Below are 17,555 nucleotides of genomic sequence, written 5' to 3'. Positions count from 1 at the left end.
AAAAGTCGCATTGGAGTAAAAAAAAAAAAAAAATGTTGTTCTGTAAGGTGTGGGGAGAATATCGATGGGGGTGGGGTGGAGGAGCTCTGTCCGTAGTGGGCCAGCGGGACGACGGCCGGCAAGACTCCATTCACGGCACATCTCTGACCCAGATACGGACTTCCCAGGAGGCCAGCAGGGTTGAGGAGGAGAATCAACGAAGGTGGAAGGAGGAAAAGTGAGACGCGGTCCAGGGCTGAAAGTAGGGCACGGCGCCGGAGTCGAGGGGTGCCGAGGCAGAGGGCACGACTCGGGGAGGCAGACAGGCAGTTATTATGGTCTGCTTCACAATAAACTGGGAGGAAGCGAGGGGTACGGCACTCCTCTTCAAGACCCTGCTCAAGACCCCTGAACAGGTGACGGTTCATCGGGCCTTTTGAAAAGTTAAGAGCTCGGGTATTCATTTCCTTTTCAGATCTTCAATTAAGATTTCTCACCAGAAATAACTTCCACAAATCTCAACAAAACAAAATATGTCCTGTTTACAGCCTCCTCTAAAAAACTAACAAATAAAAAGTGTCGTGCTATCCTGATGAAAGTGACATTTTGTTTGGTAAACCATGTGCGTATGGGTGAAGACGGAGGGAGGAAGCAGGGCCAATTTCCGGAACAGCTTTTTTTTAGCAGTAAAAAAAAAAGGTATTTTGGTGAGTTTTCCAGCACACATTGTCATGAGGAGACATTGACTTCCATCGTGAGGGAGTGAAACAGTTGAAACAATCGTGATTGAAACAACAATTCTCTCAAAGGATGCAGACGTCCTTTTTGGTCAAATCTCTCAGTGGTCTTGCAACGTTTGGGCTCGCTCTGGGTCGGCCGAGTTCTGTTTCCTGTGTACTTGATGCTCAATTAACTCGATGCAAGTGAATGCATCTCCGAGAACCTAATCTGTAATGAGCGGCTGTCAAATATTCAATTTGTCAATCAAATGCGGTAGGGAAGGAGGAGGCGGAAAAGGACAAATACCAGGAATGCAACACAACTGAGGAGAACTGCAAAAGCACACGGAAAGTGTGCGTAAGAGGCAGATCAGTGACGATTCAAAGCTCTTTGAAAGGCCAACAGTGGCGTTGAAGATTCACTGCAACACAACTTGTGTGCATTCAAGGTTCACAAGGGTCAATGTCAAGTCATGGGAGCCTCTTCTAATATGATGAAAATAAGGGAAAAATAAGCACAAACTGAAGTCCCACAATCTCCTCACCTGCCGCGGGGGACGTCCACGTCATCCTTCCTCCAGCGCAGCGTGGGCTGGGGGTCGCCGTGCACCTGACACCTGAACTCCACGCTCTCGTCAACCAAGACCACCTGGTTCACGGGCCGCTGCGCGAACGCCGGCCTCTCTGGATGAGGTGAGGAGGCGAGACAAACTTCATCAGTAACGCAGAGTGATAAAGAGTGGATGTGCTGCCGGGGCGTGCAGCGACAGGAAGTGATTTATTTCTTTTCTGAGGCCAAACAGGGGAGTTGGGGGAATGATGGGGGTACACAATCTCATGCTTCTTACCGAAGACGGAGAGCTGCGCCTTTTCACTTTTCCTCTCCCCGACCATGTTGGCTGCCACGCACACGTATATCCCCGTATCGGTCTTCTTAGCGTTTGAGATTGTCAGCTTTCCTCCCCGAACCTGCAACCGCCCCCCCCCAAAGGAAACAAAAAAAGAAAAAAAAGAGCGTAGCACAATTTTCCATGAGACCGGCTAAATACAAACTGCTTTCCAGCTGTTCCAGGTAAATGTGATTAGGGAGAAGCGTCGAGGATGTGATTTGGAGCTGAGGACAGGGCTGGGCGGGGGGGAAGAGGAGCGGACAGGGGGAGGTCGGGGGTGGTGGTGGGGGGGTCACGCTCACCGTGATCCTGTCATCTTTGAGGTCGACGCGAGCTTCGTCCTTCCTCCAGAAGGTGGTGGGCTCGGGGTGGCCGCGCGGCGACTGACACTCCAGGGTGGCCGTCTCACCCACCGCCACCACCGTGTCCTGCGGGTTCTGCCTGAAGTCGTCCCGTAGCACTGGAACAAAAAAACAAACAAAAAAAATAAAGGGAGAGAAAAAGAGAAGGGATGGTCATGCCGACTGCACCTTTATCACCATCAAAAAAGTAATTCTAAGATTGAGCCGCCTTTGGATTGACTGACCCCCAGCACCTTTTCTAATGTGAGAATTTAAAGGCAGTTCTACCAAGACTCACGGGACCCTCTGCAATCTCTCAGCTTTAATAACAAAGCTCTCCCCCGCAGGGCCAAGTTGCCTCTCTCTTTTTTTTTTGATCTCATAAGTACTGATGTGTAAAGCCAGCTTAGATCAACCCGTCTCCTTCGATCTATATATCTATGTATATAAACCCAATAGGTGTGGTTTGCTGCAAAAAGTCAAGCAAAACCATTAGCAAGAATAAAACAGAAGTGTTGCATTGCAGCATTACATCATTTAATGATCAACAGACATCATCATCATCATCATCATCATCATCATCATCATCATCATCATAATAATTAGCAATAATTTAGCAAAGTGCCAGTCTGGATTGGCAAACATTCTCACTCATCCATCTTGATAAGCACCAAAAACTTTTTCACCTGGTCTCAGGATTTTGCAGTCAAGCAGCCGAAAATCGGCCGAGAAATAAAAAAGGGACAACATGGAGTGACAGTGAAGCTGGCTGTGGCTAAAGGTATTACTGTGACTTTTGCGCATTTCTTTCAGAAAACTCCGGGATCAAAAGAACACAATGTTAGGGAAGTGTGGACTTTCCAGCAGATACAGGGTCAGACCTTGGTTGCATGAAATGAGGTTTCACCCACTGCATGAGCAAAGCAGAAGAAAAAGCGACGGCGACCCTGGACGCCAGCTGACTCAGGCACTCCTTTAGAATAGTTAATGAAATGACTGGGGAGATGCAAGGTCTTATTTTGGGCCAGGAGCGAAACGGTTTAACATATCTCATTAACAACAGCAAACTGCGCTGAGGTGTTGTGTGTGTGTGTGGTTTCTGTGAAATAAATAAATAAACTGAAAATACGCCGAAGGTCTGGCACTACTTGTTCTTAAGATAAATCAATACTGCAGCTAACACGGGTGAGACGTTAGCAAAAAAAAAACAAAAAAACAAACAACCTGGTTTTCTGACAGCAGCTTGAAATATAGATGGTGAAAATGCCAGGAATGCTACAATCTTCTGACTCGAGTTCATGAAAAATACAATTTATGAGCTTCTTTTTTTCAAATTGTCGGACGAGCATTTTAATATACTTGGTCTGGAGAAGCCTGACAGCATCAAAGGAGTCAGAACTTCAAGCACTGTCAGAATATGTCTGTATAAAAAGCCATACTCATGCATTTTGAGCAAGCTAGCTGCTGCTTCGTTAAAAGGTTAGCACTTCAAACCCTCCTCATTCTGTCAATGCTCTTCTGTCAAACGTCATCTTCCAAATATGCTGCTTTAAGTGGCCACAGGACACAGTGACTGTTCTATAACCATTGCTGAAATTGTGGTTAAAAATAGAGATCAAGATTTAGATGGTGCGATGAGCGTCGGTGGTGGCGGCGGCGGTGGTTTTGCGTTAATTCGCCGTGACATGTTGTTTTTGTGAAAAGTCTTTCTGTAGGCCGAGTCTGAATAATAAAGAGCCGCGTGTGACAACAATGGCAAAAATGAAAGGAAATAGTTGCAAAGCATTGCAACTGAGATTTGTCAGCTTGTGGATGTAAAGGAGCCTTTGTGTGACACTTCAGGTATAAGTATAAAAACTAATTGGTGATGCTCTTCTTGATGTATCTTAAAGGCCCAGTGAGTCATTTGGAGGGAGCGACTGTCGTGAAAACGGAGTAACATATGCAAATGTTTGTTTTCACTTGCATAAATTCACTAAAAATAAAGGATTTCTATTTTCATGCTGTAATAATAAGTATTTATATTTACATAAAAAGCAGGTCCACTAAGAGACAGCTCTATTGTTCTGATATTTATCTTCTAGCATCCAGCAGTTGGATCTGCTCGAGTTTTCATAATTTTACCCTGACATCACAGCGGTGATTGGAAAGATTAATTAATACGCAACACTGTTAACTCCAATACGCTTTCCTGCCATTAGTTGCCACTACTTCTTACACACTGGGCCTTTAACCATGAAAACATAAACAATACAAATTCCAAAAATGACCTTTTATTTCCTCCTGCGTTACCCGACGTACAGCAATCTGATGGAATCTCATGAAAACTGCCCAACGTTTTTGCCAAACGTACCACAGTGGTAAAAAAACAACAACAAAAACCTCAAAAAAAGAGGAGAAAAGAAAAAACAGTCTTGGACACTTGGTTTGCTTTGGCTTTCATTCTCAATACAGCCGTAAGCCGCTCTGCCAATATACTGTAGCATGAACTCTCAGTCCCACGGGACACCTCTGCTGAGAGGGAGAATCAGGAAGGAGCCAGAGGCCCTTTGGCCCGGCTGTCAATCACATCCAGTCTGTGCTGCGCCGCATTAGTATCAGTTGCTCCGCGCTGCTCTGACACGGACATATGCCCAGCTGGCTGTCGCGCGGTGTGCTGGGTGACCCATTCTGCAGACAAAACAGTCGGCTCATTCCTGCCGCGCGTCTACCGCGCTGACCCCCCTCGAGTTGTCACATTAAAGATTCCTCTGGATCAGCATAGCTCGTCTCAGGAGACAGTGCAGCCCGGGCAGACTGCTGGACTACTCCAGGCGTCGAGTGGGAAGGAAGGAGTTGGAATACTTTTTCTTCCTTTTTTTCAGTGGTGCCAGAAGAAGAGGCAGAGCTCAGATTCGCCAGTGCGAAGTGAAAGCGACTGGTAGCGTCTCGCTAAGTGTACATCTCGAGGAGCTCGGGGACGGGGCGTCAGGCACTGACACCAGTGGTTTAACCAGTGGGATTCATTTCTTCCTTTCCTGCTTTTATCGGTTATCTTTTACTCGTATTTACTGCTTATTAATCTAATTTACTCTATGCACCAAGGGAATACATTTTTAAATGTCATTGTGGTTAATTGTATCATGACAATAAAGGAATTCAATTCAATTCAATTCAACAATATGCGTTGGCACGCTGCGGCGACCCCCACGCCCCACCCTCCCGAGTCGCCCGCTCCCAGCCGGAGGCCTCAGCAGGTTATTGTAGGTGCTTCTCCATTAAGACAATGAGAGCTGAGGACGTCGCCGTCGCTCTAATCTACAGCTCTTAGAAACACCAGGCGCCTGCGGAGGCGGCGCCCACGTGTCGGCTGTCGCAGGGTGGTAATTATTTGAAGACAGCGGTGGCGGCATCTGATTGAGTGTTGCTCAATTATTCGCTCGAGCTGCTTCACGGCCAGTCACTCGTTTGGCCGTTTTTCACTTATCGAATGAGGAGGAGGTTTGATTGGTGAGGTGATTTGTAAATGGCCATCGCCCGAAAGGCACAATAGGCGGCGAAAGTGCGCGATAAAGTGGGAATAAAAGCAAATAAAAATTAAAAAACAGATTGATTTATGGTAAACGAGGATGGACGGTGGGAAGGGCTGCGTGTTTCACATTTTCACTACATCCAACCTCCTCCCCCCTCCCCCCGCCACCCGCCTCCCACCTCGAGACGCTCCCTGAGGCCACGACACTCCGTGTGGCCGAGAGTTTAATTTCACCATTTCGCAGCACAAAATCCATGAAGATCCCACTTGAGATCCCGATGTGTGTTGCTGAGCTCGCACGCCCCCACCCCCACACACACACACAATCCCCAACCCCCCCAGAATGATTCAGCTGCTGAATATCAACTCGGTTTGGCACCGAGCAGTTGGATTTAAGGCAGACAGTGGATTCCTGCAGAGGGGGAGAGGGAAGTGTTCTTTTTTTGTTTTGTTTTTTTCCAAATGCATGCAATATGTTTAACTGGCGCGGCCTTCACTGTCTTCTTCGGCGCAGCTAATGTCTTGTGCATCCATTAAGCATGCATTTACTGCTACTTGTCTTGTCAAGAAAGGAAGTCGGACTCATTATATGAGCTGTTTTCATTCTGGGCCAAGTGCGGCTCCCCTCGGCTCTCCTTTTAGGGCCAGCGATCTGCTGCAATTCTTTAAAAGGATAAATTACTTATCTGGCTTTAGAATGCTCTCTGACAATGATGGTTGCAGCCTTTTCCCCCCATCAAGGCTAAATTTTGTTTTCAAAGCAATGCTGTGCGCCAGTGTTGCCCACCATACCTATAGACACGGCTGCGCAAGTAATTTTTTTCCCCCACCATTTTGGTACGATGTAAATTTGTGAGATGTTCACAGAGAAGTGTTTGATGTTTTTGGATAAAAAAAATCAACGAAGGTACCACTACATCTATGTAACGTTTGCATACAAATGTTCGGCAACAGGATTTCTTGTGCACATGCTGCCCTGAGCCCGGCAGGAGAATCAGCCACTTGCAAACTCTGATACAATTAACCAGTTGTGTTTCCTCACCATTTCTGACCTATTCATTTAGCACTAATTGAGTAAGACCCAAACATTAGTTAATTGAGAAAGACGTTCATTCACTTCCGAAAACAAAATGGTGAGTAGAGCAGTTTTGACACGCAGATGGCGAGGGGCGGGAAAAAAATAAATAAAAAACTGGAGGCTAATTAAAATTGGAGTTATGTTTATTTTGTAGCGATCTGTCTTTTTCTGTTTTTGTTTTTTCTTGGTTTTAATTGGGCATACTGGTTTCTGCCTGCTTTTGTGTGTGTGTGTGTGTGTGTGTGTGTGTGAGAGAGAGCCTGGGAGGCGCAGCTGAGGGAATATTGAAGAACCTCACACCTCACAACCCCAACTCTGCCTCCCCCTCTCAAAAACACAGCACGGAAGACAGTGGTGCTGGTGCAGAGCGGCGATAGTGCTGCAGCGGCAAAGAAGAAACAGAATTGTTGATGAGCGGGGGATGAAGACGCTAACATCTTGCGAGTTGTTGCGTGTAACAGATGGCTGCGTCGTCCACGCGGGAATTGCAGATGCTGCAAAGAAGTGATACTCCTGCATGTGGACAAAGCCCACCAAATAGCACTTTTTAGACCTCAGTCAGGTTGTTTTTTTGTTCTGTTGTTGTGTTTCTATACAGACAGTCCCGTCAACTTGCGCTGTTCACCCTAATACGCGGATTGTGAAAAAGAAAACGCACAACAGCGACTAAAGTGATTTCTTGCGACAGCCTCTGCTTAAATTGCGCTTTGGACTTTTGCTGAAGATTCCTTTTGAGCGTCCGTCGCCTTTAGGGGTGTGTCAACTCCCTCGGTGGCGGTCAAAGGATGTCCCATATCTGTCACAAGGGTCAGCGCCTGGCGACGCACACGCTCATGTTGGCGCACACAAACGCACCCAAACCACGACGCAGCTGGAACGTCGCGTGTCGCAAACTTTGCTGATGCAGAAAACAAAGAGTTGAGATGACTATTTGCTGTTTGCATTGAGCATTTTTTTTTCTTTCCCACTGTAGTTTCTTATAAATAAGCAACTTAACATGTCCGTGCCCCCAAAAAGTCATCAGCAATCAGTCAGGACTACGATCAGCGGGGTAATGAGGAGCGTTTACACTGCGTCCCCTGAGGCTGCCGGCCTGGCACAGCCGCGCGTTGTACCTATTATTATAATTCAGCCCTCACAATGGCGCGGCACAGCATGGAGCGGCGCAATAGAAGGAAATTAAGACCCACTTTAAACAGAGGAAAGCGGTAGCTGGCGCGTTGGAATGCGGGTTCTGATTGTGATGTGTGCAGCAATAGCAGGGACCCAAACGTCAGACAGAAATGTTGGTTAGTTTTGTCGGAAGGTTCTTTAAAGCGTTCAAGCGTGGAGACCAGTGTGTCTTTAACTTGTCAATGAAATCCTCAGAAAAGAGGAAAGTCCGTCCTTTCTGTCCTCTGCTTGCTCCCTTTTATAGCGATAGTCTGTGAAAAATACGAAGTAAGTCAACCTTTATGATTTCACATAGGGCACTGATGCACTGAGCTGCAACCTCACACCTAAAGTCAGGTGGTGACTCCGCCCAATTAAAGGGGCAGGTTTATTCTCTTCCAAAAATGTGGAAGGTCAAACACATCAACTGCTAAAATACAGCGTTTTTTGTTTTGTTTTGTTTTTTTTTGTAGGAGGCCATAAACAGGGGGCTCATTATAATCCATAACATTTCTTTTAAGGACATTGAATATGAATATTAGTTTTTTTTTTATTATTATTGCTGTAGAGTTTAAAAACTGCTCATTTTTAAACACATATCTATCGGCAATCCCTGCATCGTTACGTCCATGTGAGTCCTGAGTGTGTTTTGACTTTGCAATGTGTGAGCGGGGAGGCTGAGGGTGCGTTCAAGCGCCCCACAGGAACCCCAAGAAGCCTGCAGTCTGCAGAAAAACCTTGCGCTGCCTTACATTGCTCATACTTTTTTTTTTTTTTTTTTGGCATCATTAGTGTCAAGTCCAATTAGTGTCAACATAAAATCTAGAAATAGACGCTTGGGGAAAACGTAAGCAGACCTGGGGCAGCAAAACTATATAAATAAATATAAAAAAAAAATCATAGTTTTAGAGCAATTTAATTTGAAGCGACCGGGGATGCAGCAAACTGGGGGACGGCATGGTGGATGTTCATCCTGCTGATCTCATGAAACTGTGACTCTAAACAAGGTTTTTATTTCTCATTTCAGATTTGAGCCACGCCAAACTCCAGGGGTCCCTTTCAGCCGTGACCTCTCTCCTCGCATGTGAAGGAACACTTTTGGGGTGAGACGAGACAGAAATATATATATTTTTTATGCATTCTTTGGCCTTTGTGATGCCGGGAGCCAGTCAAGCGCCACCGCCAAGGGTTAACAATAAACCCCCTGCCATTGTCGTGTTTAATTAGCCTCCAATCTCTCGTCATGTGATGCAAATTGAAGTTGTGGACGGTATATGAGGAGATTCCGCCCCTCCCCCCTCCCTCCACTCTCACTTGCTTCGCCTGTAGTCACTGTGGCAGCGTTGCCCCGGACCACATTTCCACATCTATAATTAATTACCGCTGTCTCCATGCATTTGTTCACCCCCAAACACATTCCTCCATCTCCCAGACAAACCTATGTAGCTCCACCGCCGCCGCCACTGCTGTCTCTCTTCCGCGCACCTATAAATCTGGACGCGCACCCGTCTGCCGTCGCAGCCGTGCAAATACTTGCTCTTAGCTCTGCGGTTTCGTGAATCACGCTTCAGCGATGTTCATCACAATGCATTGTGCAAGTGCAACGCTTGATTTTTATTCTTGAAAATAATCATTTACTTGTTTTTTTTTAATCAGGTTTGGAAATTTCTATTTTCATCACATCCATCGTGTCTCTGAAATGCTGATATTTTTATTCTTTTATGTTTGCATGTTGGAAGGACACATGAAGCAGTTTGATCTCGACAGTGGCATTTTGTATTAAGACAACACATTCCAGCACCTGCACCTCCACAGAACCTCCAGAACCAACAAAGAATATCAAAAATGTGACGGCCATGTTTCCCTGCTTAAGAAGGAAGCGACCGACGACCTGCCTGTTGGCTACGTCAGAGTCAAATTCAGCAAACCCATCCTCGTAAAGCATTTTGCACGTTTTGCGCTGATTCAAAAAAGACAAATGTGCAAACGTTATTGCAAATTACAGGAAGCCATTGTCAATCACATGTGTCATCAGATGGAATTTTCTTCTTCACATGAAAGTAAAGGGTTTTGTGGGGCAGCAATAAATGATAACAAAGCACTTTGATTGTCCTGTAGATGTTTTTACCTTGCTGTGTGGTTTGTTCCTGTGTTCTTTTCTGCCGTATTCAACTGTAATGCTTTTACACAAATGCAGTTCCTAACAGATAAATAAAGTTATTTGAATTGAATTCATTCAAATATAGCGTTGTTCCTACAACTTAAAGAAAGTGCTCCCAACTCTGACTGAACTGGGAGGTTGAAAACAGAACCAACGGCCATCACCTTGGGTGAAGGGATTTGAAGCGAGAGGAAAGAGAGACACAGAGAGAGAGAGAGAAAACAGAGAAAGGAAAAAATAGAAAAAATATTGTCGCTTTTATTCCCCCCACTCCCTCACGAAGCGTGGCTATCACGGGCCCTTGGAGCAATATAGTGGAGATGCACAACATGAAGTGGAAAATGAGTCAGGGATCAGAATCTCACCCTTTATCCGCCCAGTTTCACTAAAGCAGCGGCCACCCAAGGATAGAGAGCACACTTTTTTCCCCCCTCCCTGCGCTCGGCCGTTTTCTCCACTGGAAGAAAAAAACACCGTGCCTCCACGCTGTCGTTGGCAGCGGCAACGGCGTCCTCTGGGCGGAGGGAGCCGGGCGAGCGACATCTTCAAGGCGTTTCTAAAACGGGCCGTTAAAAGGTTGCGAGACTTGATCTGATTCTTCGCATCTCAAGCGTAATCCCGGCGGCCGCCTGCGAGAGAAAAGCCTCGATCATATTTCCCTGCTGCTTGGAAGAGGTGGCTGGGAGACGCAGAGGGGAGGGAGCTGGTTGCTTTACGCACAGACGGGCCGCAATGTGTGCATGTTTGCCTGGTGTATAGATATACATTTAAATGCATTGGGAGCGGAAAAAAAAAAATCCCAGCTCAAAGCTATGAAACCACTCCCCCTCCCCCACAGCTGCCAGCATTCAGCACAAAGGCACTGTAATTAATATGGTAATGCTGCGGGCGGCGGCGGCCGATAAAATACGCCACGCGTTGTTGCTTTGATTGCACTGATTTGACCTTTGATCTCCAAATGGGTAAATTAACTGAAACGATCAAATATTTGCGTGGGGGGGATGTCAGGGGGGTGGGGGTAGTTGGGGGTGGGGCCATGAGACTTGTGTGGCCTGCGACGGGCGAATCGGTGACCACCTGCTGGTTTTAGGTCCCGATTCTCGCCGACTGATTTGACTGATTTTGATCAGCTCGGAGACGTGTCTGACTTGGCTTGAAGTGTTTTTTTTAAAAAATCTGCTCCTTAAATAAACTCGACTTGACTTGACAAGATGGTTTTCTTAAACCAGAACTGGAAACCTCTCCCTCGTTGAAATAAAGAGCAGGGGAGCAACATCTCAATGTTCTCTCTTTCTCTTTGTCAGCACGATGACTTGAACTCTTCTGTGCTTTTGAAAGGCGCTGAGCCCAGAACGATGTTTGCCGCTGTTGCACAGCGCTCTACGTCTCGAGTGGATCGTGCACGCCACCCAGCCCCCACCTCAATCTGCTGCACATGCGCTGCCCAGTTGAAACTCCTCAGCAGAGAAGAAAATTCAGCAGACAATTTACTGAGTTAAAGTGACAGATCAAATATCTTCTTCTGCCCCCTTCACACCAGTACAAAAGGATTGTACTGTTGAACGGCCCCCTGCAGGCAGTGAAGAAATCTAATTGAACCAAGGTGACAAACCAATAGCTCCAACACACACACATACACATGCACACACAGACACACACATTTTCAAAGGGATCAGCCCTTTCCACATGACTCCAATGACCTCTTTCCCACATGCACGTGAAACTTACACTAACTGGCCACTTTATTAGGTAAACCGCTCAATTGCTCGTTAACCCGCACAGCAGCAAGTGCATCCACCAGCACACAGACCCGGTGAAGATGACTACGCCAGATTCAAAGTGACTTTGAACGCGGCACTGTACGATCTGATGGGATTTCTATCATCCCCAACGGCTCGCAGAACATTTTATTAGGTAGCCGCTACTAGCAAGGTGTTCTTAATGCAGTGGCTGTCGAAGTTGTCATGACATTGAGACATTCTGTGGCTGAGCCTCAGAGTAACTTCAGGGTCGGACGGTCAGAGAATAACAGCAATAACGGTTAGAAAATCTTTTGACTCTTGCTATTATGGTACCTAGCAATAGAACAAATAGTGTTGTGCATTAAAACAAACACACATAATGATGTGTATGTGGCTTTGCCTTGTTGATTCTACGCTGTCAAAACAAATGCATTTTACATTAGCTACCAAATGCTTAATGCTTTTCTGCGCTAACTCTAACCACTTATCAAAAGGCACTGCCTAATGCAGCACACAAGCACATTATTTTGCCATAATTGAATTTTGCAAATGTCATGTTCTAATGAAATCTTCCGCCAAATATATTTGTTTTGTGAGCCAGCCATATTTTACACCTAAATGCTTGTTAGCCAGCGATCGGAAGGAATTAAAACCCTTTTAAAAAACGATTTTAGAAATGTTATTTATCTCCTGATGCTGATGTTTCTGCCTCTCAAAAGCCAGAAGTCACCTTCCATGGCAAGGTGGTCCCCGCTTTGTGACTCAGTGAGTAAGCCACTCCCATTTCCACCCCCACCCCCAACGGCCCCCCTGAACGATGCTCCGTTGAGCAGCTTAGTAGATTATTCAACCCAAATCTCTGTTAATCACATCCACACACACACGCACGTACACACACACACCCTGCTGAACCTGCAGCCGCCCAGCGCAGATTCCGCCGCACACAGAGCAGCTGACTGCCCCCCCTCCCCAACCCCCCAACACCTTCCTGCCTGTCTCTCTGTCCCGCCTACCTCCTTCATCACATCATTGTCTCCACAGATTAAAAAGCGCAATCTGTCAGAGCGAAGACCGCCGCGCCGCCACCTCAGGAAATGGCATGCATTTTTTATACGTGACATTTCCGTAGACAGGTAGGGAGGAATGCAGCGAAAAAAATAAAAATAATAAATAGATAATAAAAATCAGGCCGATCTTCCAGTGATCGGCCATCATGGCGGTGATCAGTCTCTGCTGAGGGAGCGTGTCGCCTCTGATGTGAACACACGCGCACGCACGCAAACACACACACGTACACACACACCCACAGGCACATTTTCATGCGCTTGCTGGAAAAGGTACACACGGGCGAAGGGAAGGAGAGGGTTGTGTGGAAACCACAAAGGCATAAAACATCTTTTCTTCTCTATTTCTCTCCCTGACACACGCACACGCACACGCACACACACACACACACACACACACACACACACACACAGGCTGAAGATAAACCAGCTTGATCCATCACACTCTTCACATTCACTTTTCAAGTTAATCATCTCTCTCCTCATCCTCTGTCAGCCTCTTTTTGCTGCCCACACCTTCATCTTGACAGTTTTCTTTTTTTTTCAAACAAAGCAGGTGGCTCTCCACAAATTACACACAATCCTCAGTATCAACCTTGCCATAATTGTCTCCCTGCAGACTGAAACAGTGCCTATCGTGGTGAGAGCGAAGCCAAGGTCCAAATGAAGGGAAGCAGAGCGAACTGAATACATCGGCTCATTATTTAAGCAGAGAGTGCCGCTTGACAGAATAACTGTAAACAGTGACGTGGCTAATCTCGGCGCAGATGTTAGCATTAGGTCCTTTAATCCCAGTCCAGATCGGCGATGTGCTCACACTGGCTCGGGGACAGATGAGCAGCGGCCACCAGGCTGCCAAGTGGGCTAAAGGCAGCAGACTGGCCCGACGCTCACTTTCAGATATGATAAGCTGCGAAGCTCCTGGAGAGGGGGCTTGTTTGGTTAGCGGCTCGTCACGCCGCATCGTGGGGCCGCATTGACAGAACATGGCCACATCCTGATGCCTCCTACAACTATAGCAAATCACTTTTATAAGCCATCACACCAATTAACTACTCAGGAAGTAGATAGATAGATAGATAGATAGATAGATAGATAGATAGATAGATAGATAGGTAGATAGATAGATAGATGGATGGATAGAAAACTGAACAGCCCAGATCTAACAAGTAAAGAAAACCCTAATGACCCATTGACTGATGTGCACATTTAAAAGACAGGATAATGATTCAGTACAGTAACTTACATACAAAACATTATTTTCCAGAAATGCTGGTGAAGCACTGGGAGTTTTGCTGTGGTACATCATTAACAATAACGCTCAGCAAATTGTTGCTGCCCCGTGACTTTAATTAGTGTGAAATGGGCGAGACAAGGGTGAAGGACTTCTAACCCAAAAGCACTTTCTGTTTATTTGTCAATTACTGCCTCATTTATTTTGTCCTCTATTTTTCTTCTGCTGTTGAAACAATAACAGAAGTTTGACGACAGCGACAGACCTCAGACCAAACGTCTCCACGTATCGAGAGGCAAACATATGAGTTCAGCCCTCTGTTTGTGCATTAAGGAGGGTTTGGCCTGCTTCACTCTCTTGCTGCTCGGTACGCTTTATCTGATTTTATCAAAATTAAATTATATTTGTTGATGCCTCCATAATCTGTCAGTCAGAGTTCTGGCATCACTCATAACAGAAGAGCTTCCCCGCATGGAATAGAGCGCAGTGCAGCAGAGATGGCCCTCTTTCCTGTCGGCAATGCAATAAGCCCTTAAATCATGCTAAAATGACTACTGTAAGAGGCTGACTCTGCAGTGGAGGGAGCGGCGCTGCTCTGGCAGTGACACGCTGGAGCCAGTCTCCACTGGCTTCCCTGTCTGATCTGCATATCACACCACGCGCCAGACCCGGCGGTGTGGGGTTTCAGGTGAGCGCAGGAAGAAATGGAGACAATGTCTGCATCAACTCTCTGCAGGAGCAGGGGGCGAAGTTTGAGACGTGTAATAGATAACTGGTGGATGCCAATGCATACCCTGGAGGTAGCTGGTGGAAGGAGTGTGACAATCCCTTCTTAATCTCCCGGATAAGAAAAATCAACCAGCGGTGCTGCAACATTTCAACAGGCGGCGCAAAACAAAACAGACAGACGCAGTTGCCGTCCCGAGCTCCTTGTGCTCAGTCGACTTTCAAAAAGGAAATATTTAAAAAGTCAAAATAATAAGATCACGTACAGTAATTACATTAAAATCCAAGGACGGCTTTTGAGTACCTCCCCTTGGTAATGACTTCTTGTCGGGCAGGGAGTATCCAGGCAGTAAGAAGCAACTTGAGCAAGATCATTTCAGGATGTCTGGCTTTAAACTGGCTTTATGAATGAATCAGACATGATTATACATACATATATATACATATGTATATGTATATACATACATACATATATGTATATATATATATATATATGTATATATATATATATATATATATATATATATATATATATATATATATATATATATATATATATATATATATATACATATATACATATATATATATACATATATATACACACACACACACACACACACACACACACACACACAAAGGCACAACAAAATCTCATTTTAGTTGAACAAAATAATATTTTTTTTGGTAAAAAGCTCTATAGAGGGTTGTTGGATATAGTTGGATATAGAGTCTGTGGGCTCAACCTGAAAAATGGGGACAGTATTAGTAGCATTATTCCATTTAAAAATGGCAAAAATTGCTCTTTATTTCCATCTCACCACTCATGATTGAATCCTATCAGCATCTATGCGCCACCACATTCACACTGAAATGGACTTGAAGGCAAGTTCACTGTCCTTCCATTATGCTGTCCCTCCGAGATGGCAGCTGGAGCATTTTTTTTCCAGTAGGTAGCACATTAACTGACAGGCTGGGAAACGCAAAAGGAGGGCGGGACTTGAGAAATGAAGACAAGGTCAATCAATAGAAGATGGCTTTTTATGCTAAATAAAGCTGTGCACAGCCCGCTTTGCACTACAAAGACTGCACTTACGACTGTTGAGTTGCTCCAATTACCGGCTAGCAGAGGCGTTTGAGAAAAAGCACCATTAACCTCAGGACCAGAAAACACAGAAAACAGCCGAGTGTTTTCTCCCAGGGAATGTAATTGATGAGACACGGCGGAACAACACACCCACTGAAGCGTCCGGTCCCCCAGCAAATTATTGCTTGGCATAGTATGTGCGGAGTCTACCTGCTTTTTATCACCTATCATATTTGGTGCACAGCTGAAGCACCGTCTGCATGCAAACGCACAAAATGTCAAACGCATACAGTACACCAGCCTCCCCTCGGCGTTAGGTGTATGAAATTGTGCTAAATTTCACAGTCAGCATCATAATTCTCATTTCCCGAGTGAAAGCTGGAGTGTGTACGTGTGGCATTGGCGCGCCTGAACGCAGCTGCATTTAAATTGCTTTCGGTAGGCCGCACAATCAGCGCTGCAGGAGGCAAATCGGCTGAGAGATTGACACACGGCGTCTGGAGCCCACGCGCATCCTGCCACTTTTGCTCTTAACCCAAGTCATTTTCATTCCAAAGCTGTACAAGTCAACTAATCACCAAACACAAAGCGCATCAAATCCTTGTTGTTCATGAAATGGAATTAGCGGAAGGTGTAAAAGGTGACTTCAAAGGAAGGACAACCTCCGAGCGCACCACCAACACTGTATCCAGCTTGCTAACCTGGCAACGTTGCAATAGGGATGTTTGTCACTGCAATATTTCTATCGATAGCCAGTCGTCAGTATCGTTGATACAGATATCAACAACGATACATTTTAAATAGAAAAGTAACACTTTTATACCTTTCAAGAACAAAACTCTTTATGAAGGTTGCCCCCTATCTATTGAATCAAGTGACTACATGACAAACGGGCAAATCAGAGGAGGAGGGAGGAGCAAAGTGTGCAACGCAGGATGGGAAGGGAACACTGCGTGCACTGATATAGCTATTCTCTGATCAATCTCCTCCTGCTTGTATTGATCTGATACCGATACCAACCATGGGATCAATATTATTGATATCTGGATTGATCCACCCACCACTACCGCAATCTCTTCTTGGCAACTCCAACCACAAGGATGTTCAGCCGGTCGCAGCATTCACGGTTGAGGGATCTGATTTGCGATGAAATCAGTGAGCCATTACGGCTCCCTGGAAACCACAGAAGAAGAAACAGAGGAGGCGACTGTGGGCCTAGCTACTGCTTAAGAGATTAGCATGGCTGCTGCTGTGATGGCAGTTTTAACAGAGCTGGATGACATTTGCACATTAAAAGATTTCCTTGAGGGAAAATGCTTTGTGACTGAACACCAGACCGACTTTGGAGGGAGTTTTGTCCATTTCTAACAGGCTTCCGATCATCAAAGCTGTGTTCCACCTCAAACCCAAACTTCTTCCACGGGCTCTTTCCAAATACTGAAGTGAAATGAATCCACTAGATTTGGCAAACATTTCATCTGCCATGGCAGGTAAGGAACATCTGAGACTCAAGCCTAGTGTGCGTGTACTTCCTGTATCTCTGCTGGGAGCAACCACTTGCAGGTCAGGGTGACCTGAGGCTGCAAGTAGGTGTTAATGTGTTTGTCAGCCCGCGCGTGTGTGAAAAACTGAAAACACGACTTTTCACAGGGAAACCTTCCTCTCAGGCAGCAGCGCACGCTGGAATGGATTCCATTAAATTAAAAGGGTGAGGGAAAAAAAAGTAGGACACAAAACGAGACAGGTCACTTTCATGTCTGCTCTGGTAATACCACTTATTGCATTATTGGACAGGAAATGGCCGGTGTCACTCTGCTCTTTTCCTGGACTCAAACGTCTCTACAACTATGGAGTGGATTGGACGGGGACTC

At 45.8% G+C, this 17,555-nt stretch overlaps 1 protein-coding gene across 1 annotated transcript in view; it reads right to left on the bottom strand.

Moving 5' to 3' along the window:
- Positions 1-17,555, bottom strand: part of LOC142884565 (roundabout homolog 2-like) — an 89,307-nt gene that overhangs the window by 36,119 nt on the left and 35,633 nt on the right. The window contains exons 3-5 of the mRNA XM_076020288.1: positions 1,891-2,048; positions 1,547-1,667; positions 1,244-1,382 (exon numbers count right to left, since the gene is read on the bottom strand). Coding sequence (XP_075876403.1) covers positions 1,244-1,382; positions 1,547-1,667; positions 1,891-2,048 — 418 coding nt within the window. The remainder of the gene's footprint in view (positions 1-1,243; positions 1,383-1,546; positions 1,668-1,890; positions 2,049-17,555) is intronic.

This window comes from Nelusetta ayraudi, unplaced genomic scaffold (assembly GCF_046127955.1).
Source record: "Nelusetta ayraudi isolate G7.1 ecotype Tasmania unplaced genomic scaffold, CSIRO-AGI_Nayr_v1 ptg000011l, whole genome shotgun sequence".
Lineage (NCBI taxonomy): Eukaryota > Metazoa > Chordata > Actinopteri > Tetraodontiformes > Monacanthidae > Nelusetta > Nelusetta ayraudi.
This window is presented reverse-complemented; position numbering and strand designations above follow the sequence as displayed.